Here is a 21,097-nt window from a genome sequence, read left to right as displayed (position 1 = left end):
TAAATGCTTGCCGTGTCCTTCATTCCATTCCAAGCCCATCAGTAGCTCAGTTCATGGAAGTAATCGGCTTAATGGTCGCGGCAATGGACATAGTGCCATTTGCACGCCTGCATCTCAGACCGCTGCAATTATGCATGCTAAGTCAGTGGAATGGGGATTACTCAGATCTGTCCCCTCTACTGAATCTGGACCAGGAGGCCAGAGATTCTCTTCTCTGGTGGTTGTCTCAGGTCCATCTGTCCAAAGGAATGTCCTTTCGCAGGCCAGATTGTACGATTGTAACAACAGATGCCAGCCTACTACGCTGGGGCGCAGTCTGGAACTCCCTGAAGGCTCAGGGAGCGTGGACTCAGGAGGAGAAACTCCCAATAAACATTCTGGAATTAAGAGCAATATTCAATGCTCTCCTAGCTTGGCCTCAGTTAGCAGCTCTGAGGTTCATCAGATTTCAGTCGGACAACATCACGACTGTGGCTTACATCAACCATCAAGGGGGAACCAGGAGTTCCCTAGCGATGTTAGAAGTCTGGAAGATAATTCGCTGGGCAGAGTCTCACTCTTGCCACCTGTCAGCGATCTTCATTCCAGGCGTGGAGAACTGGGAGGCGGACTTTCTATGTCGCCAGACCTTTCATCCGGGGGAGTGGGAACTTCACCCGGAGGTCTTTGCCCAACTGATTCTTCGTTGGGGCGAACTGGAACTGGATCTCATGGCATCTCGCCAGAGCGCCAAGCTTCCTTGTTACGGATCCAGGTCCAGGGACCCGGGAGCGGTGCTGACAGATGCACTAGCAGCCCCTTGGATTTTCAACATTGCTTATGTGTTTCCACCGTTTCCATTGCTGCCTCGACTGATTGCCAAGATCAAACAGGAGAGAACATCAGTGATTCTGATAGCGCCTGCGTGGCCACACAGGACCTGGTATGCAGACCTAGTGGACATGTCGTCCTGTCCACCATGGTCTCTGCCTCTGAGGCAGGACCTTCTAATTCAGGGTCCTTTCAACCATCCAAGCCTAATTTCTCTGAGGCTGACTGCATGGAGATTGAACGCTTGATTCTATCAAAGCGTGGTTTCTCGGAGTCGGTTATTGATACATTAATACAGGCTCGGAAACCTGTTACCAGGAAAATTTACCATAAGATATGGCGTAAATATTTACATTGGTGTGAATCCAAGAGTTACTCATGGAGTAAGGTTAGGATTCCTAGGATATTGTCTTTTCTACAAGAGGGTTTAGAAAAGGGTTTATCTGCTAGTTCGTTAAAGGGACAGATTTCTGCTCTGTCTATTCTTTTACACAAACGTCTGGCAGAGGTTCCAGACGTTCAGGCTTTTTGTCAGGCTTTAGCTAGAATTAAGCCTGTGTTTAAGACTGTTGCTCCGCCGTGGAGCTTAAACTTAGTTCTTAAAGTTCTTCAAGGTGTTCCGTTTGAACCCCTTCATTCCATTGATATTAAGCTGTTATCTTGGAAAGTTCTGTTCTTGATGGCTATTTCCTCGGTCTCTGAGTTATCTGCCTTACATTGTGATTCTCCTTATCTGATTTTTCATTCAGACAAGGTAGTTCTGCGTACTAAACCTGGGTTTTTACCTAAGGTTGTTTCTAACAGGAATATCAATCAAGAGATTGTTGTTCCATCATTATGTCCTAATCCTTCTTCAAAGAAGGAACGTCTTTTGCATAATCTGGACGTAGTCCGTGCCCTCAAGTTCTACTTATAGGCAACTAAAGATTTTCGGCAAACTTCTTCTCTGTTTGTCGTTTATTCTGGTCAGAGGAGAGGCCAAAAGGCTTCAGCCACCTCTCTCTCTTTTTGGCTTCGTAGCATAATACGTTTAGCCTATGAGACTGCTGGACAGCAGCCCCCTGAAAGAATTACAGCTCATTCCACTAGAGCTGTGGCTTCCACCTGGGCCTTTAAGAATGAGGCCTCTGTTGAACAGATTTGCAAGGCTGCAACTTGGTCTTCACTTCATACCTTTTCAAAATTTTACAAATTTGACACTTTTGCTTCTTCGGAGGCTGTTTTTGGGAGAAAGGTTCTACAGGCAGTGGTTCCTTCTGTTTAAATGTTCCTGCCTTGTCCCTCCCATCATCCGTGTACTTTAGCTTTGGTATTGGTATCCCATAAGTAATGGATGACCCGTGGACTGAACACACTTAACAAGAGAAAACATAATTTATGCTTATCTGATAAATTTATTTCTCTTGTAGTGTGTTCAGTCCACGGCCCGCCCTGTCTTTTTTTGAGGCAGTTCTAAATTTTAATTAAAACTCCAGTCACCACTGCACCCTATAGTTTTCTCCTTTCTTGTCTTGTTTCGGTCGAATGACTGGATATGACATGTGAGGGGAGGAGCTATATAGCAGCTCTGCTTGTGTGATCCTCTTGCAACTTCCTGTTGGGAAGGAGAATATATCCCATAAGTAAAGGATGACCCGTGGACTGAACACACTACAAGAGAAATAAATTTATCAGGTAAGCATAAATTATGTTTTTTTATCCCTCCCTCTCTAGTGACTCTTGCGTGGAGTTCCACATCTTGGGTATTGCTATCCCATACGTCACTAGCTCATGGACTCTTGCCAATTACATGAAAGAAAACACAATTTATGTATGAACTTACCTGATAAATTAATTTCTTTCATATTGGCAAGAGTCCATGAGGCCCACCCTTTTTATGGTGGTTATGATTTTTTTGTATAAAGCACAATTATTTCCAAATTCCTTTGTTGATGCTTTTTACTCCTTTCTTTATCAACCCACTAATTGGCTATTCGTTAAACTGAATTGTGGGTGTGGTGAGGGGTGTATTTATAGGTATTTTGAGGTTTGGGAAACTTTGCCCCTCTTGGTAGGATTGTATATCCCATTTGTCACTAGCTCATGGACTCTTGCCAATATGAAAGAAATGAATTTATCAGGTAAGTTCTTACATAAATTATGTTTTTGTAAAAGATCTATTTATATAGCCCATCTGGGAGAGTTTTTGTAAAAATGTATATTTCTCTTGTTAAGTGTATCCAGTCCACGGATCATCCATTACTTGTGGGATATTCTCCTTCCCAACAGGAAGTTGCAAGAGGATCACCCACAGCAGAGCTGCTATATAGCTCCTCTTCTCACTGCCATATCCAGTCATTCTCTTGCAACTCTCAACAAAGATGGAGGTCGTAAGAGGACTGTGGTGTTTTATACTTAGTTTATTTCTTCAATCAAAAGTTTGTTATTTTTAAATGGTACCGGAGTGTACTGTTTATCTCAGGCAGTATTTAGAAGAAGAATCTGCCTGCGTTTTGTATGATCTTAGCGGAAGTAACTAAGATCCTTTGCTGTTCTCACATATTCTGAGGAGTGAGGTAACTTCAGAGGGGGAATAGCGTGCAGGTTTTCCTGTAATAAGGTATGTGCAGTTAAAATATTTTTCTAGGGATGGAATTTGCTAGAAAATGCTGCTGATACCGAAGTAATGTAAGTAAAGCCTTAAATGCAGTGATAGCGACTGGTATCAGGCTTATTAATAGAGAGACATACTCTCATAAAAGTGTATTTTAAAATGTTTGCTGGCATGTTTAATCGTTTTTTACATATGTTTGGTGATAAAACTTATTGGGGCCTAGTTTTTTTCCACATGGCTGCACAGCAAAAATTACAGACACAGACATCCAGCTTCTTCCTGCATGATCCAGGACTTCTCTGAAGGGCTCAAAAGGCTTCAAAAGTCGTATTGAGGGAGGTAAAAAGCCACAGTAGAGCTCTCCCCACGTGTCAGACCCTTCGCCTCCCGCTCAGGGGACGCACGCTAATATGGCGCCAATTACATCAGGGACGCCCATAGCGATTACCTTGCAGGATATGGCTGCAATCATGAATAATACCCTGTCAGAGGTATTATCTAGATTGCCTGAATTAAGAGGCAAGCGCGATAGCTCTGGGGTTAAGAGAGATACAGAGCGCGCAGATGCTGTTAGAGCCATGTCTGATACTGCGTCACAGTATGCAGAACATGAGGACGGAGAGCTTCAGTCTGTGGGTGACATCTCTGACTCGGGGAAACCTGATTCAGAGATTTCTAATTTTAAATTTAAGCTTGAGAACCTCCGTGTATTGCTTGGGGAGGTATTAGCTGCTCTGAATGACTGTAACACAGTTGCAATTCCAGAGAAATTGTGTAGGCTGGATAGATACTATGCGGTGCCGGTGTGTACTGACGTTTTTCCTATACCTAAAAGGCTTACAGAAATTAATAGCAAGGAGTGGGATATACACTGTGTGCCCTTTTCCCCACCTCCTATATTTAGAAAAATGTTTCCAATAGACGCCACTACACGGGACTTATGCAGACGGTCCCTAAGGTGGAGGGAGCAGTTTCTACTTTAGCAAAGCGTACCACTATCCCGGTTGAGGACAGTTGTGCTTTTTCAGATCCAATGGATAAAAAATTGGAGGGTTACCTTAAGAAAATGTTTATTCAACAAGGTTTTATTTTACAGCCCCTTGCATGCATTGCCCCTGTCACTGCTGCGGCGGTATTCTGGTTTGAGGCCCTGGAAGAGGCCATCCAGACAGCTCCATTGAATGAAATTATTGACAAGCTTAGAACGCTTAAGCTAGCTAACTCATTTGTTTCTGATGCCATTGTTCATTTGACTAAACTAACGGCTAAGAATTCCGGATTCGCCATCCAGGCGCGTAGGGCGCTATGGCTTAAATCCTGGTCAGCTGACGTGATTTCAAAGTCTAAATTACTCAACATTCCTTTCAAGGGGCAGACCTTATTCGGGCCTGGCTTGAAGGAAATTATTGCTGACATTACTGAAGGCAAGGGTCATACCCTTCCTCAGGACAGGGCCAAATCAAAGGCCAAACAGTCTAATTTTCGTGCCTTTCGAAATTTCAAGGCAGGAGCAGCATCAACTTCCTCCGCTTCAAAACAAGAGGGAACTGTTGCTCATTCCAGACGGGCCTGGAAACCTAACCAGTCCTGGAACAAGGGCAAGCAGGCCAGAAAGCCTGCTGCTGCCCCCAAGACAGCATGAAGGAACGGCCCCCTATCCGGAAACGGATCTAGTGGGGGGCAGACTTTCTCTCTTCGCCCAGGCGTGGGCAAGAGATGTTCAGGATCCCTGGGCGTTGGAGATCATATCTCAGGGATATCTTCTGGACTTCAAAGCTTCTCCTCCACAAGGGAGATTTCATCTTTCAAGGTTATCAGCAAACCAGATAAAGAAAGAGGCATTCCTAAGCTGTGTGCAAGACCTCCTAGTAATGGGAGTGATCCATCCAGTTCCGCGGACGGAACAAGGACAGGGATTTTATTCAAATCTGTTTGTGGTTCCCAAGAAAGAGGGAACCTTCAGACCAATCTTGGATCTAAAGATCTTAAACAAATTCCTCAGAGTTCCATCATTCAAAATGGAAACTATTCGGCCCATCCTACCCATGATCCAAGAGGGGTCAGTACATGACCACAGTGGACTTAAAGGATGCCTACCTTCACATACCGATTCACAAAGATCATCATCGGTTCCTAAGGTTTGCCTTTCTAGACAGGCATTACCAATTTGTAGCTCTTCCCTTCGGGTTGGCCACTGCCCCGAGAATTTTTACAAAGGTTCTGGGCTCACTTCTGGCGGTTCTAAGACCGCGAGGCATAGCGGTGGCTCCGTATCTAGACGACATCCTGATACAGGCGTCAAGCTTTCAAATTGCCAAGTCTCATACAGAGATAGTTCTGGCATTTCTGAGGTCGCATGGGTGGAAAGTGAACGTGGAAAAGAGTTCTCTATCACCACTCACAAGAGTCTCCTTCCTAGGGACTCTTATAGATTCTGTAGAGATGAAAATTTACCTGACGGAGTCCAGGTTATCAAAACTTCTAAATGCTTGCCGTGTCCTTCATTCCATTCCACGCCCATCAGTGGCTCAGTGCATGGAAGTAATCGGCTTAATGGTAGCGGCAATGGACATAGTGCCATTTGCGCGCCTGCATCTCAGACCGCTGCAATTATGCATGCTAAGTCAGTGGAATGGGGATTACTCAGATTTGTCCCCTCTACTAAATCTGGATCAAGAGACCAGAGATTCTCTTCTCTGGTGGCTTTCTCTGGTCCATCTGTCCAAGGGTATGACCTTTCGCAGGCCAGATTGGACGATTGTAACAACAGCGCAGTCTGGAACTCCCTGAAGGCTCAGGGATCGTGGACTCAGGAGGAGAAACTCCTCCCAATAAATATTCTGGAGTTAAGAGCAATGTTCAATGCTCTTCTAGCTTGGCCTCAGTTAGCAACACTGAGGTTCATCAGATTTCAGTCGGACAACATCACGACTGTGGCTTACATCAACCATCAAGGGGGAACCAGGAGTTCCCTAGCGATGTTAGAAGTCTCAAAGATAATTCGCTGGGCAGAGTCTCACTCTTGCCACCTGTCAGCGATCCACATCCCAGGCGTAGAGAACTGGGAGGCGGATTTTCTAAGTCGTCAGACTTTTCATCCGGGGGAGTGGGAACTCCATCCGGAGGTGTTTGCTCAACTGGTCCATCGTTGGGGCAAACCAGAACTGGATCTCATGGCGTCTCGCCAGAACGCCAAGCTTCCTTGTTACGGATCCAGGTCCAGAGACCCGGGAGCAACGCTGATAGATGCTCTAGCAGCTCCTTGGTTCTTCAACCTGGCCTATGTGTTTCCACCGTTTCCTCTGCTCCCTCGACTGATTGCCAAAATGAAACAGGAGAGAGCATCAGTGATTCTGATAGCGCCTGCGTGGCCACACAGGACCTGGTATGCAGACCTAGTGGACTTGCCATCTCTTCCACCATGGACTCTGCCTCTGAGGCAGGACCTTCTAATACAAGGTCCTTTCAATCATCCAAATCTAATTTCTCTGAGACTGACTGCATGGAGATTGAACGCTTGATTCTATCAAGGCGTGGCTTCTCCGAGTCAGTCATTGATACCTTAATACAGGCTCGGAAGCCTGTCACCAGGAAAATCTACCATAAGATATGGCGTAAATATCTTTATTGGTGTGAATCCAAGAGTTACTCATGGAGTAAGGTTAGGATTCCTAGGATATTGTCCTTTCTCCAAGAGGGTTTGGACAAAGGCTTATCAGCTAGTTCTTTAAAAGGACAGATCTCTGCTCTGTCTATTCTTTTGCACAAGCGTCTGGCAGAAGTTCCAGATGTCCAGACATTTTGTCAGGCTTTTGTTAGGATTAAGCCTGTGTTTAAAACTGTTGCTCCCCCGTGGAGCTTAAACTTGGTTCTTAAAGTTCTTCAGGGAGTTCCGTTTGAACCCCTTCATTCCATTGATATCTGTTTTTGATGGCTATTTCCTCGGCTCGAAGAGTCTCTGAGTTATCTGCCTTACATTGTGATTCTCCTTATCTGATTTTTCATTCAGACAAGGTAGTTCTGCGTACCAAACCTGGGTTTTTACCTAAGGTGGTTTCTAACAGGAATATCAATCAAGAGATTGTTGTTCCATCATTGTGTCCTAATCCTTCTTCAAAGAAGGAACGTCTTTTGCATAATCTGGACGTAGTCCGTGCCTTGAAGTTTTACTTACAGGCTACTAAAGATTTTCGTCACACATCTGCCCTGTTTGTCGTTTTCTCTGGACAGAGGAGAGGTCAAAAAGCTTCGACAACCTCTCTCTCCTTTTGGCTTCGGAGCATAATACGCTTAGCCTATGAGACTGCTGGACAGCAGCCCCCTGAAAGGATTACAGCTCATTCTACTAGAGCTGTGGCCTCCACCTGGGCCTTTAAAAATGAGGCCTCTGTTGAACAGATTTGCAAGGCTGCGACTTGGTCTTCGCTTCACACCTTTTCAAAATTTTACAAATTTGACACTTTTGCTTTTTCGGATGCTGTTTTTGGGAGAAAGGTTCTACAGGCAGTGGTTCCTTCCGTTTAAGTTCCTGCCTTGTCCCTCCCATCATCCGTGTACTTTAGCTTTGGTATTGGTATCCCACAAGTAATGGATGATCCGTGGACTGGATACACTTAACAAGAGAAAACATAATTTATGCTTACCTGATAAATTTATTTCTCTTGTAGTGTATCCAGTCCACGGCCCGCCCTGTCCTTTTAAGGCAGGTCTAAATTTTAAGTAAACTACAGTCACCACTGCACCCTATGGTTTCTCCTTTCTCGTCTTGTTTCGGTCGAATGACTGGATATGGCAGTGAGCTATATAGCAGCTCTGCTGTGGGTGATCCTCTTGCAACTTCCTGTTGGGAAGGAGAATATCCCACAAGTAATGGATGATCCGTGGACTGGATACACTACAAGAGAAATAAATTTATCAGGTAAGCATAAATTGTTTTTTGCTTATTTTTTAATAACATTGTGAACATTTAGACTCCTAACTAAGCCCCACAATGCCAGATGTATACATGCTTTTACAGACTACTGCTGGCTACAGTTTATCTGTGTTTTCATGTGCAGGGGAGGGGGGGGAGTGTCTGCTCTTTTTGTTTTCATGTGCAGGGGAGGGGGGGGGGAGTGTCTGCTCTTTTTGTTTTCATGTGCAGGGGAGGGGGGGTAGTGCCTGCTCTTTTTGTTTTCATGTGCAGGGGAGGGGGGGGGGAGTGTCTGCTCTTTTTGTTTTCATGTGCAGGGGAGGGGGGGGGAGTGTCTGCTCTTTTTGTTTTCATGTGCAGGGGAGGGGGGGGTGTCTGCTCTTTTTGTTTTCATGTGCAGGGGAGGGGGGGTGTCTGCTCTTTTTGTTTTCATGTGCAGGGGAGGGGGGGGGAGTGTCTGCTCTTTTTGTTTTCATGTGCAGGGGAGGGGGGGGTGTCTGCTCTTTTTGTTTTCATGTGCAGGGGATGGGGGGTGTCTGCTCTTTTTGTTTTCATGTGCAGGGGAGGGGGGGGGGAGTGTCGGCTCTTTTTGCTTTCCAGCTCATTTCAGAGGGTGTCCCAGTCAACCTTATCAACTGTTCTAAACTGGGATCTTCTAAATACATTTTTTACAAGGTTTTAAACTGGATTTTTAGGCCAGTCTCTGTGCATATTCTTCTTTATAGTATTGTCTATTGCATGCAGTTAGATGAAAATTGGTGTATGTTTTAATGTTAGGACTCCCAGCAAAATAGTATTTGAGTTCACTAATTTGTAATAGGAGTCAGTGAAATGCTTTACCCCATTATTTATGTATATGTAAAAATGAAATAAAAGTGATGGTACATTTGTAGTTTTTATTTTGTAGCTTTCTTTATAATCTATATATGGTAATTAGCATAGTCGCTGAAGATTTGTTTTGAAATCCTATCCCTAACTTGTATATTTTATTTATTTGTTATTTATTATTAAAATATTTATTTATTTATCTAGTCCTGCCTCCTCCCCCTTCATTTTCTTTGTTTCTCCAGTTAGTGATGTAGGGAGCTGTCCCACCAGCTCTCTATGTCAGCATTGATGCGCACTCCTGATTGAGATCAGTCTGCGCATGCCTAAATCCCCGTAATCTCCCACAATGTAAACAAATTAATCATAAGTTTACATGAGTGATCACATTTTTAATAATACATTTGAAACTTTGGGCCAGAATTGGAAAATTTTTGGGCATTCACATACAAAAATGTATAAGATTTGGTTTCATCAATGAACATTCAGGACAGATATCTTTCCATTTTTTATCACTTATTTGAAGCCAAACAATCTTTATTAATTAACCTTATTTGAGTTTCTCTTAAAGGGACACTGAACCCAAATTTTTTCTTTTGTGATTCAGATAGAGCATGACATTTTAAGCAACTTTCTAATTTACTCCTATTATCAAATGTTCTTCATTCTCTTGGTATCTTTATTTGAAATGCAAGAATGTTTATTTAGATGCCGGCCTATTTTTGGTGAACAACCTGGGTTGTCCTTGCTGATTGGTGGATAAATTCATCCACCAATAAAAAAGTGCTATCCAGAGTTATGAACCCAAAAAAAGCTTAGATGCCTTCTTTTTCAAATAAAGATAGCAAGAGAACGAAGGAAAATTGATAATGGGAGTAAATTAGAAAGTTGCTTAAAATTGCATGCTCTATCTGAATCACAAAAGAAAAAAATTGGGTTGTGTTCCTTTAAGTACATATTTAACATACATTTGTATATCCATTTAAAGGTTTTGCTTATTAGCTCATTTATAATATCTTTGACCAACATATTGGACCACTTATCACTATTTAAATTCCTTTTTTTTTATATTTATCTTCTTGTTAGAGCTTTGTATTTTGATGATTATGAAAATGTATTTTTAACTTGTTCATTGATGAGTTTCTTAAATGGGAAAGAATCCAAGATTTTAAGTTCTTTTTGTACCACACTTATAATGTAATACCTTAGTTTAATATATGGCCATTGATGTGACTCCAGAAAACCATGTCATTTCTCATATGTAGCAAAAGCCTTCAAAATGTTATCTGTTTCTTTAGTGATTTTTCCTTTAATATTGATTGCTGATACATTTTTCTTCTTCTCCCTTTAGTTAGAGATGAGCTGGTTGCATAAAAAAAAGATATTCTTTTCTTATAGAATTATATTTCAGTATAGCTTACTTACTTCTTTTTTTCTTTAAACAGTTTATACTTTTCTGCTAATTTATCAGTTAATATTTTCTCAGTTTTCCCTTTAAAAGGGACAGTCAACACCATAATTTTTGTTGTTTAAAAAGAAAGATAATCCCTTTATTACCTATTCTCCAGTTTTGCATAACGAACACAGTTATAATAATACATGTTTAATCTCTATAATTACCTTGTATCTAAGCCTCTGCAGACTGTCCCCTTATTTCAGTTCTTTTGACAGACTTGTATTTTAGCCAATCAGTGCTCACTCCTAGGTCACTTCACGTGCATGAGCTCAATGTTAACTATATGAAACACATGCACTAATGCCCTCTAATGGTCAAAATGCATTCAGATTAGAGGCGTCCTTCAAGGTCTAAGAAATTAGCATAAGAACTTTCTAGTTTTAGCTTTCAGCTAAGAATACCAAGAGAACAAAGAAAAATTGGTGATATAAGTAAATTGGGAAGTTGTTTAAAATTACATGCCCTATTTAAATCATGAAAGTTTTTTTGGGGCCTTGACTGTCCCTTTAATCTTTTGTAATTTAATAACATAAGATTGTATATGAGCTTTCAATACTTCCTTAGCTGTTTCCCAAAAAAGCTGTATATTATTCTTGTGATTTTCATTGTTTCTTAAGAATCTTCCCATTTTTCTAATCGAAATGTTTTAAAAGAACTTGAAAATCTATTTTGTTTGAACAGTTTTATTTCCTAATGTTAAAATAATAGGGGCATTGTTTTAGAGATTGTAAAATCGAAAAATGTTCTCATTAAGGGGTTTAAAAATAACAAGTGGAGTGATCATCCTGTTCATTTGGATAGTTGCTTCTCCAAACATCAGTTACCTCTAATGACTCAAAAAGTAAGGTAAAAATGTTAGTTTCATAATTTAATTGTGATTTTTTGTTTAAATAAATTATTTTCCTATTTGTAAATTTTCCTGTCTAACATTGAATTAGGGGTTAAAAAAATAATAATCTCCCATTAAGATGAACCCCTTCACACCAATCAGATGTAGATATATACATCATTCCGGTACATAGCCTATCGTACCGCATAAAGTATATATCTATGTCTGACCTTCAGGAAGCTCCAGCAGTCACTTGACAACTTGCTCTTCCTGAGCTGCAGGCATCTGCCTTTATATAACAGAGCACGATCGGTGCTCCGTTACCATATGATTGCAAACTTCCTGATTGTTACATAAAGTGACAGTCTGTGCCACTGTCTGTAACCATCTCTGTTTGTGCTGGTGGGAGGTTCAGGAGGGAGGGAGGCAGGTAGGTGGCACAGTGGTGAAGGGGGAGAGAGTGGGATGGAGGGGCGAGACCCTACATACAGAAAATGAAGTGTGTATGGGGCAGGGAGGGAAGGGATGCTACACCACAGAAAAATGGGGAATCAGGGTGGGGGAGACCGCTACACTACAGAATAAAAAATAAATCTATAAACAGGGTACTGGCAGATAGCTGCCATTACCTACGATGGTGGACATCCTACTGGGATCCTAGACTGCGGAAATGAAATAAATATAATTAATATATTTAAAAAAAAAAGAATAATAATAAGGGCAGACTGTCTACCAGTACCTAAGGGAAGGATAGAGAGCTGTTTGGGAGAGATCAGGGAGGTGGGAGGGTAATCCCTGCATTGAAATACTATTACCCTTACCAACTAACTAATTAACCCCTTCACTGCTGGGAATTTCAGAAGTGTGGTGCATAGTTGCAATTGGCCTTCTAATTGCCAAAAACAAATTGCAAAGCCATGCATGTCTATTTCTGTACAAATGGGACCCCAGGTAACCGTTTACACCCATTTGTTTTATGACGGCAGTAGTTGTGTGTAAATTCAGTAAAAAAACAAAAGTTTGTGAAAAAGTTAACAATTTTTTAATATGATTGCATTTGGCAGCGAAACAGGCATAGATCATTACCTTTGGATTCTCTACTAAAAAAAATATAGTTTTGATAGTTAAATAAAAAAAACAAGGCTCTATTTCTATTTAAATGGATTGATAGAGCAAACATTTCTCTGAAATTCCTGGTTACATAGGAGTTAAATTTGTGTATACATTTTTAATTAAAATTTTCTCCAAAAAAATCTAAAACCTTTTCTATGATTTATTCAGTTTATATCAATTAATAGTGCATTTACTTTTATCATCAAATTTGCTTTGTTCTCTTGGTAGTCTTAGAAATTAGCACATGAGCCTACCTAGGTTCAGCTTTCAACTAAATCCTTAAAGGCTGCCTCTTATCTGAATGCATTTGACAGTTTTTTCACAGCTAGAGGGTGTTAGTTCATGTGTTTCATATAAATAAAATTGTGCTCGCGCACGTGGATTTTTTTAAGAGTCAGTGCTAATTGCCTGTAATGCAAGTCTGTCAAAAGATCTGAGATAAGGAGACTGTCAGCAGAAGCTTAGATACAAGGTAATTAGAGGTAAAACGTATATTAATATAACAATGTTGGTTATGCAAAAACTGGGGAATGGTAAATAAAGGGATTATTTCTCTTTTTAAACAATACAATTTTTGGTGTTTACTATCCCTTTAACTATAGTATAAAGATTCCCTTTATTATTTATTTTCACCAACAATACCTTTCTTCATATCATGAAATACTTTTTCTACTTTGTAATCCAAATTCCTGTGAAATAGAATAGCAACCCCTCTTTTGTGCTTAGTATCTGATGAATAAAAAACTTTTTTGACCCACTGTGCTCTCAATTTTTCTTGTTCCTTATCTGTTAGGTGTGTTTCTTGTAACCCAATTATTGTGTATTAGATTTTTTAATTTGGTTTATAATAGCTTTCAGCTTAATAGGTAAACAATTGCCCTTATATGCCATGATAATAATTTTGTCATATTTTATAATGTTTCCTTTCTTTCTTTGGCAAATCCCACTGTTGGTGACCACCATTCTATACAAAAATGTTTTGTACCATGCCATTTTGTTGCACTCCAACTATGTGTCCATTTGTTGAACCCATTGGTGAATACTTAATAGACACTTTTGTGACTATTTGGGAACTGACATTCACATGGAAAGGAAAAGTTTACAAAGTGGAATGAAACCAAGATGAATACTTCTGGTAGTGTCTACCTATCCTGAAATGGCATGAGGCTAGATACTAACAGTACAGTACTGAATATGACGTAAGTTTGAGTACAAATGCATTGGTGTGTGTGTGTGTACACAAAGTTTGGTTTAGCACACCTTACAAAAATAGTTTAAATTCAGCTTTGGGGGTGCTGCCAATAATACCAAATAGTTACACAAAACAAGGGGTATTGGCGTACATCCACTTGCAAATAAACAAAAATAATTTAAAAGCTGCAAAAATTACCTATGCTTTTATATAAAGATTTTGATCTTAGTCACACCATATGACCATATTCTGCATAGCCAGTCAAGAACCTTCAAAGTGTCCCAATGTTGACTGGTCCTAACACTACAATACTTTGCTTTTATGGGCTGAATCATTCCTGCTTCTCACTTTATAATAGAATGAGACTCCCTGGCCTTTTATACAACTCTAATACACGGTCATGTGTACACCTGAGCTTTTTAGTATTAGGGCCCACCAAAATTGGGACACTTTGTAAGTTGGTAATTGGCTAAGCTGAATATGGCCAAATTGCATGACTTAGATCCTAATTTAAATAAAAAACCATGGGTATTTTTTTTAAGGCAATTTTTGTATCATTCAAAAATGCTTTGTTTATTGGTGAATGTGCACCAATACCCCCTGTGTTTGTGTCTGTATGTGTGTGTAGATAGATATATTTATATAAGTTTATCTATATTTTTATAGCAATATAAATTGTAGTTTACTCTGAGAGCATGGTTAAAGGGACACTAAAGCCAAATGTTTTCTTTCATGATTCAGATAGAGCATGCAATTTTAAGCAACTTTCTAATTTACTCCTATTAATTTTCTTCATAAACGGAAAGAATCCACAGCTGCATTCATTACTTTTGGGAATTCAGAACCTGGCCACCAGGAGGAGGCAAAGACACCCCAGCCAAAGGCTTAAATACCTCTCCCACTTCCACCATCCCCCAGTCATTCTTTGCCTTTCGTCCCAGGAGGTTGGCAGAGAAGTTTCAGAAATTTTTTTCGTTAGTCTTTTATGGAAGGTAGTACTCTTCGGAATGGGACTGTCAGCCTCTGAGTAAGAGCATGGATGAAAGTTAGAGTCCGAAGATGCAAGGAGAGTCTTCCTGCGAAACCATCCCAACTCAGTTTAACAACTCAACAAGAAATCAGCGTTGATGAGTTTTGCTGCCTGCTTTCTTCTCTCAAGTCCATGGCCGAAGCAACGCTACTATCTGTCACACTTGAAGGGCCGTGTTCCTGTTCCACGGCGCAGATTCCGGTAAGATCGTTTCATTTAATTTCATCATGTGGTAATCAATACAACAGTTTATCTGAGGGGCTATAGCCTCGCGGGACTAACTTAAATACAGGGTCTCAGTGAGGCTCCTTTTGTATCTTGGAATCAAAGGTTAATATCTCCTAAGGGAGGTTATTGAACAGGAAGGTTTGTAATCATGTTTGTTATGTGATTCTGTCTCCTAATGTGTAGTATTACTTGGACTCATGGCTATTTCAGAACATTACGCCCTATTGCAAGTGACGCGGCCTTTACGGTCGGGCACGCTTTTTCATGGACTGCACGGTACACATTGTGACCGGGCGTGGTCACGTTTTGGCTCTCCATTTCCACATTCCTGACCATGTGGCGATGGAAGAAATTCTGTTTGCTGGTGTCTGGTTCATAGGATGTGGTGAGTGCCCCAGCCATTGGGGGTGTATGGTTCCGTTTACATTTTTCTTATTGGTCTAGCTTTGGAGTCCAGTTATGGAGGATTGTGATTTTTTTGGAGACGGATGTCTCTGATTCTACTTCTTGTGAAGAATATGAATTGGCCCGAGTGATAAATGTTCATCAGTTATGTTCCGAATGCCATTTTAGAGTGCTCCGTTCCTCAGGATCAGGGAACCAGGGGTCTGCTGAGCCATCTGCCCCCGGGGATTCTGCTTCCCGCGAGGCGTGTTCCCTACAACCAACTTTTACTACGCATGCAGGTAACCCAAACGCAGCTTATCCTTCTCTGGAGGGTGGCCTGTTTCCTCCGGAGGTTATGACAGGGTTCCGCATGGCCATATCCTTGGCGCTGGTGCATTTACATCTCCCATCTAACGTTCCATTAACCAGGGCTCGTCAGGCGTGGGATTGCCTGGTCCAGTCCAGCCATCTGGGGGAGGGACTGTCCCTGAGGCTTCAGGGGGTCTACCTTCAGGGACAGGGTCTCCCGGCTGAGGTAAGGTATGCCTTTCCCTATAGACTGGCACGTCTTCGTGTTCTATTGAGGCATGTTTTGGCATTGCTGGAGGATCCCACTCTTAATGAGGTAGGTGGATCATGAGTCTTCCAATGCGAATGGCATGCAGGATTAGACATAAGGGGATAAAGTAATCATCTTATAGTCTTGTTTCGTGAGTATCTTTCCAGTTCTGAGCTTGGAAGTCTCGGTTTCCTGTTGGGCTGGTCCTGCGGGTGTGTCCGTTCTTCCTGGGCGATAACCTACGGGTTGCCTTATCTTTTGTTTTAATCCGATTAGGATGGATTTTTATTTAGTTTAAAGCTCATATTTGTTATAATATTTCCTTTGGGAATTTTCTTCTCTGGAATCAATACTCGCGATTTTGTGATCGAACCGTTTACTTTTATGAAAGTTTGTTTATGAGGACGTGTTTTAGTCCTATGTTTGTCTGTTGTTATCTCTCCCTTTTCGGGGGTGAATGTGTAGCCTTGTCAATTGGGCCCTTGGCCTCAGGATGGTCCTGACTGGGTACAAATCCTTCTGTTTTAAGGCCTATTTCAGACACGTGGCACCTGCTATGCCTGGCTGGTCTCCGGTTAGGGCGCCAAGTGGTTCCCACTATTATTTGTTTTACAACTTTTCAGCTAGCATTCCGAGAGGATTTGATGGTCCATGGTTTGTCTAGGGGCATGGAGGCTCGTATTCGGTCCTAATTAGCCTTTCAATCTGGTGGCTGAGACTCCATTGACATCTGCTACGACACACTCTATTGGTTCCGATTTGGGATCCAGAGTGTTTCTTCCCATTGTGGGTTAAAGGTTGAAGGTTTTTAGGTCCTTTGTGCAGCCAGTTCCTGGCGATCTTGCCTTTCAAGGTTCCTTGGGACTTTCCTTTTGGGACTTATTCCCTCTGGAAATCTCTTCCATCGGGTTGAGGTTGTTGTGACTTCGTCTGTTTTTTCTTGACAGTAGTTGAGGCCCGGGAGTTCGTAGTTCCAAATTAGATGAGTAGCTCTCTCCTTCTTCCTAGCTTCACTTAGGGGATGTTCCGTCTGGGTTCGGGATGCTCTGCATTCTTCTTCTTTGGGGTGGTCCTCTGGAAGGTTAATCTGAGATTATGGAGACTACTTGTTGTTCATTTAGCTTTGGACTTCATGAAGGTAGTCCTTGGGGCCTTTGGGATCTATAGTGACTATGACCTAGCATCTTGTTGGTATGGAGTTGGCATCCTGCTAGGGGCGTTCTCTTCCCTTTGGTCTGGGAATTTTATGAGTGAGTTATGTTACCGTTTTTTCCGGCCTAACTCGAATATCATCCCCTGTGAGGTCTGAATCCTCAGATGGGGTATCTTGTGCTCCCTGGAGGGGTCATTTATTTCAGATGGCTCTGGGTTCCAGTTCTAGGGTCCTTATGTTGGATCTTTATGGACTTATGATCCTGTAGACTGGTTCAGGGCGACCCAGTTTCCAATGGGGGCTGATTTGTTATTGGCAGTGTGCTCCTTTTTTATGGGCAGTTTTCACTGTTGTATCATCAGTGGTGATCTGGATGATCTTCATTCAGTCTTTGGCTGCTTAGCCTACTTCTTTCATGTCCTTGAGAGCATGCGTGATGTTTCTTATGGGCCCTCCCCTTTAGGGGGGGAAATAGTCTCCTTCAGCAGTGGGGTTTCCTCTCTCTGGTTACGGCCAGTGCTAATGGGCCGGTACATAGCTTAAGCTATTTTGCCACTAGAGAGTGTTTGAATCCAGCTGCTGCTGATTTTTCCCTCACTCTGCATGGCAATTTATTTATTGTGGTCCTGCCTTGTATATTCGGGTCCCTCTCAGCTCTTGTTAAAGCACTTTTCGGAACAGGTGCCTCTTCTTTAGATGACTTCAGTCTGCTGCTCTGTGGCTGTTCGTTCAGCTGTTTGGAGAGTAGACTCTATGTGTCGAGACCGTCAAGGACAGTTGTGCCGGGTCCCTTTAGGATCTATTTTGCACTTTTCTATACCCTGTAGTCCTTGAGGGTTTTTTCTGGAAGTGCCTTATTTTTGGAAGAGTGAAAGGGTTGGGCCAGCTGTAGTAGCCTGACAGCTTAGCTACCTAGCAAGCGGAGGGTTTGCAGTTTGAAACCAGCTGCAGTGATTTGCACCTTGAAGGTGTGCTAGCACACCTGAGCTCTGTTGAAGAATTGACTGTGGTTCAACACATAAACAGACAGTGTAGTAATGCACAGAGCCATGGGTTCAGATCCCTGCACAGTCCTGTATCATTTTCTTCCATTCCCTGGGGGTTTGGATTTGGGGTTGCCTTGTTACCCCTGTCTATCAGACATGCTGTCGCTTGGGCTAGTCGGGCGTTGGAGCAGGATTTGAGATCTGTTGCTTTGCATCAAGGTTTGATGAGCCATCCTTGAGCAGCGTGCAGCGTTTGACTCTTCAGGGGTTGCTGTCAGGGGATTCCCTATCTGAGTTGCTGCACGAGATTACGTTTTTTGAATACTTGGATATTCCGAGCTGTCCTTAATGGTTTCTGGGGCTTTCGTCTTCAGTTAACTTCTAGGGTGCGGATACATTGTGGTTAGGGAAGATTTTCTTCTCTTTTTCAATCTCTGGGTCTCGATCCCATGGATTTTGAGCAATTAGGGTTGGGCGCTGCCCTCCTTGTTCTGCAAGACCGGTTGGGTCTCGCTTGGCTTCGAGATTTCTCGACCTGCTTTCCTTGAGGCTTGTTTGGGCCCTATTTAGAGTTCCCTGCAATCCTTTATGGGTGTCTTCTCCGTGTCTTTCTCCTTTTCGGAGCATACTGCTGTTCGATCCCTTTCTTTAGTAAGGGGTTTGTTGTTTGGAGACCAACTGGCGTTTGATGGTGTCTCTTGGAGGCTGTTGGCTCAGTCGAGTCTAGTTCCTGCGGTCTCTAGCAAGGCTTATGGTCTATCTGTGGATATGTGTCCTTGGGCTTTTTAAATTTTTTCTAGATTCCTTGGCTTCGGACGAAACTGGGGTTTCTGGTGTAAGGGTTTTAGGCTTGGTCCGCCTTTTGTACCCTCCCATTTTAGCATTCAGTGTCCTCTATTGCTTTGGTATTGTTTTCCCAAAAGTAATGAATGCAGCTGTGGACTCTTTCCGTTTATGAAGAAAAACATAAATTATGCTTACCTGATAATTTCCTTTTCTTCAGACGGAAAGAGTCCACAGCTCCCCGCCCATAATTTTTCTGAGCGCGCCGGTTATTTTTATTCTTCTGGCACCTTTTTCACCCCCTGCTTCTTCTACTGTTCCTTGTTACTCAGCAGAATGACGGGGGGATGGGGGAAGTGGGAGTGTTATTTAAGCCTTTGGCTGGGGTGTCTTTGCCTCCTGGTGGCCATGTTCTGAATTCCCAAAAGTAATGAATGCAACTGTGGAAATTATCAGGTAAGCATAATTTATGTTTTTTTCTTCGTTCTCTTGCTATCTTTATTTAAAAAGCAGGAATGTGATGCATAGGAGACGGCCCATTTTTGGTTGTGAACCTGGGTTATGCTTGCTTTGTTGGTGGCTAAATGTCAGCAACCAATAAGCAAGCGCTATTCATGGTGCTGAATCTAAAATGGTCTGGCTGCTAAGATTTACATTCCTGCTTTTTAAATAAAGATAGCAAGAGAACAAAGAAAAATTAATAGGAGTAAATTAGAAAGTTGCTTAAAATTGCATGTTCTATCTGAATCTTGAAAGAAAAAATGTGAGTTTAGTATCCCTTTAATGTTAAACAATTATTACAATACAAATAGCATAATCAGTAGACTTTTATCATATTCCAAAACTGACAAATGCGCAGGCAGTGACAGAAATAGTTTTGCAGAGAGAATTACTAAACACCCTAGTACCAGAAATAATTCATTTGCAAAGAATGCTTTTAGATCACAGGTGACCAAGCATTTCTAGACAGGTATTGGTTATCAATTTGGTCTACCAGGCCATGGTCAAGATGGTGCCCCTTTATTCTGAAGGATTGGAGGGTACTTGGGTGAAGTTAGATTGTGTTGTTGTTTTTGGTTACCCCTTTAAGAAGGTAAAGATTTACTTTATATTTTTGGTTATTATACATTAGAAAGGGCAAAAAGGAAATGGTATTGGTTGCATTTAACTTTTAAACTGAAGATTTTTTTCAATATGCTTCTATTAGCAAAATTGCTCCTAGAAAGTTATTACTGTTGTTCAGTGGCATACACAGATATGCTGTGAGTACCCATGCACCAGTATTCAAGCTTAGAGAGCTGGGGGTGGTGTGTATTGTGTCTATGAAGACTTAAAGGGACAGTCTACTCCAGAATTGTTATTGTTTAAAAAGATAGATAATACCTTTATTACAGATTCCCTGTTTTGCATGACCAACACGGTTATATTAATATACTTTTTACCTCTGTAATTACCTTGTATCTAAGCCTTTGCAAACTGCCCCCCTATTTCAGTTCTTTTGACAGACTTGCATTTAGCCAATCAGTGCCCTCTCTCTTGTAAATAAACGGTCGTGGTCACAATGTTGTTTGTATATCACACATGAACTTACGCCCTCTAGCTGTGAAACACTTCCAAATGCATTGAAATAAGGGGGCGGCCTTCTAGGTTTTAGAAATTTACATATGAGCCTACCTAATTTGAATACTGGTCCACACGCCCTGAAAACAGTAAACCTGCTTTTTTATTTTGATAATCTTTTTAATGATTTTTTTTTTCCACATAGGTATGGCTTTACAAATATGCGCTACATTGCTTCCCTAATCAGTGGTGTTGGCATTTTTATGATGGGTGCAGGACTATCCTGGTATCATGGAATCATGGGTTTAATCCATCCTCAGCCAATAGAATCTCTGCTTTGGGTAGGTTAGCCTTATTTTTGTTATAATTTTCATAAACTGAATCTTGTGCTACAAACAAATTAATCCATGTATTTTCATTTCAGGCTTACTGTATTTTAGCAGGATCAGTAGTCTCAGAAGGAGGTAGGAGATTATCTTGTTTGTTTATATTTGAAAATTCTTTAACCTTTTTCAGCATGACAAAAAGTAAATTGTTTCCCCCAAAGAGATTTAAAGCTATCCATATTTTATATTGGTTGTATTTTTCTAAACTAACGTTTTGTGTATTATAATAATATTATTTATTTATAAAGCGGCAACAGATTCTGCAGCGCTGTCCATGGGTACAAAGATAAAAGTA

General features: G+C 41.5%; 1 protein-coding gene across 1 annotated transcript in view; it reads left to right on the top strand.

Moving 5' to 3' along the window:
- The window catches only part of SLC30A9 (solute carrier family 30 member 9), a 588,622-nt gene that overhangs the window by 343,615 nt on the left and 223,910 nt on the right, over positions 1–21,097 (top strand). Inside the window, exons 11-12 of the mRNA XM_053704010.1 lie at positions 20,622–20,757; positions 20,841–20,880. Of these exons, the coding sequence (XP_053559985.1) occupies positions 20,622–20,757; positions 20,841–20,880 (176 nt within the window). The remainder of the gene's footprint in view (positions 1–20,621; positions 20,758–20,840; positions 20,881–21,097) is intronic.

The sequence above is a fragment of the Bombina bombina genome, chromosome 2 (genome assembly GCF_027579735.1).
Source record: "Bombina bombina isolate aBomBom1 chromosome 2, aBomBom1.pri, whole genome shotgun sequence".
Classification (NCBI taxonomy): Eukaryota; Metazoa; Chordata; class Amphibia; order Anura; family Bombinatoridae; genus Bombina; species Bombina bombina.
The sequence above is the reverse complement of the archived record's forward strand: the minus strand, read 5'-3'. Positions and strand labels throughout refer to the sequence as shown.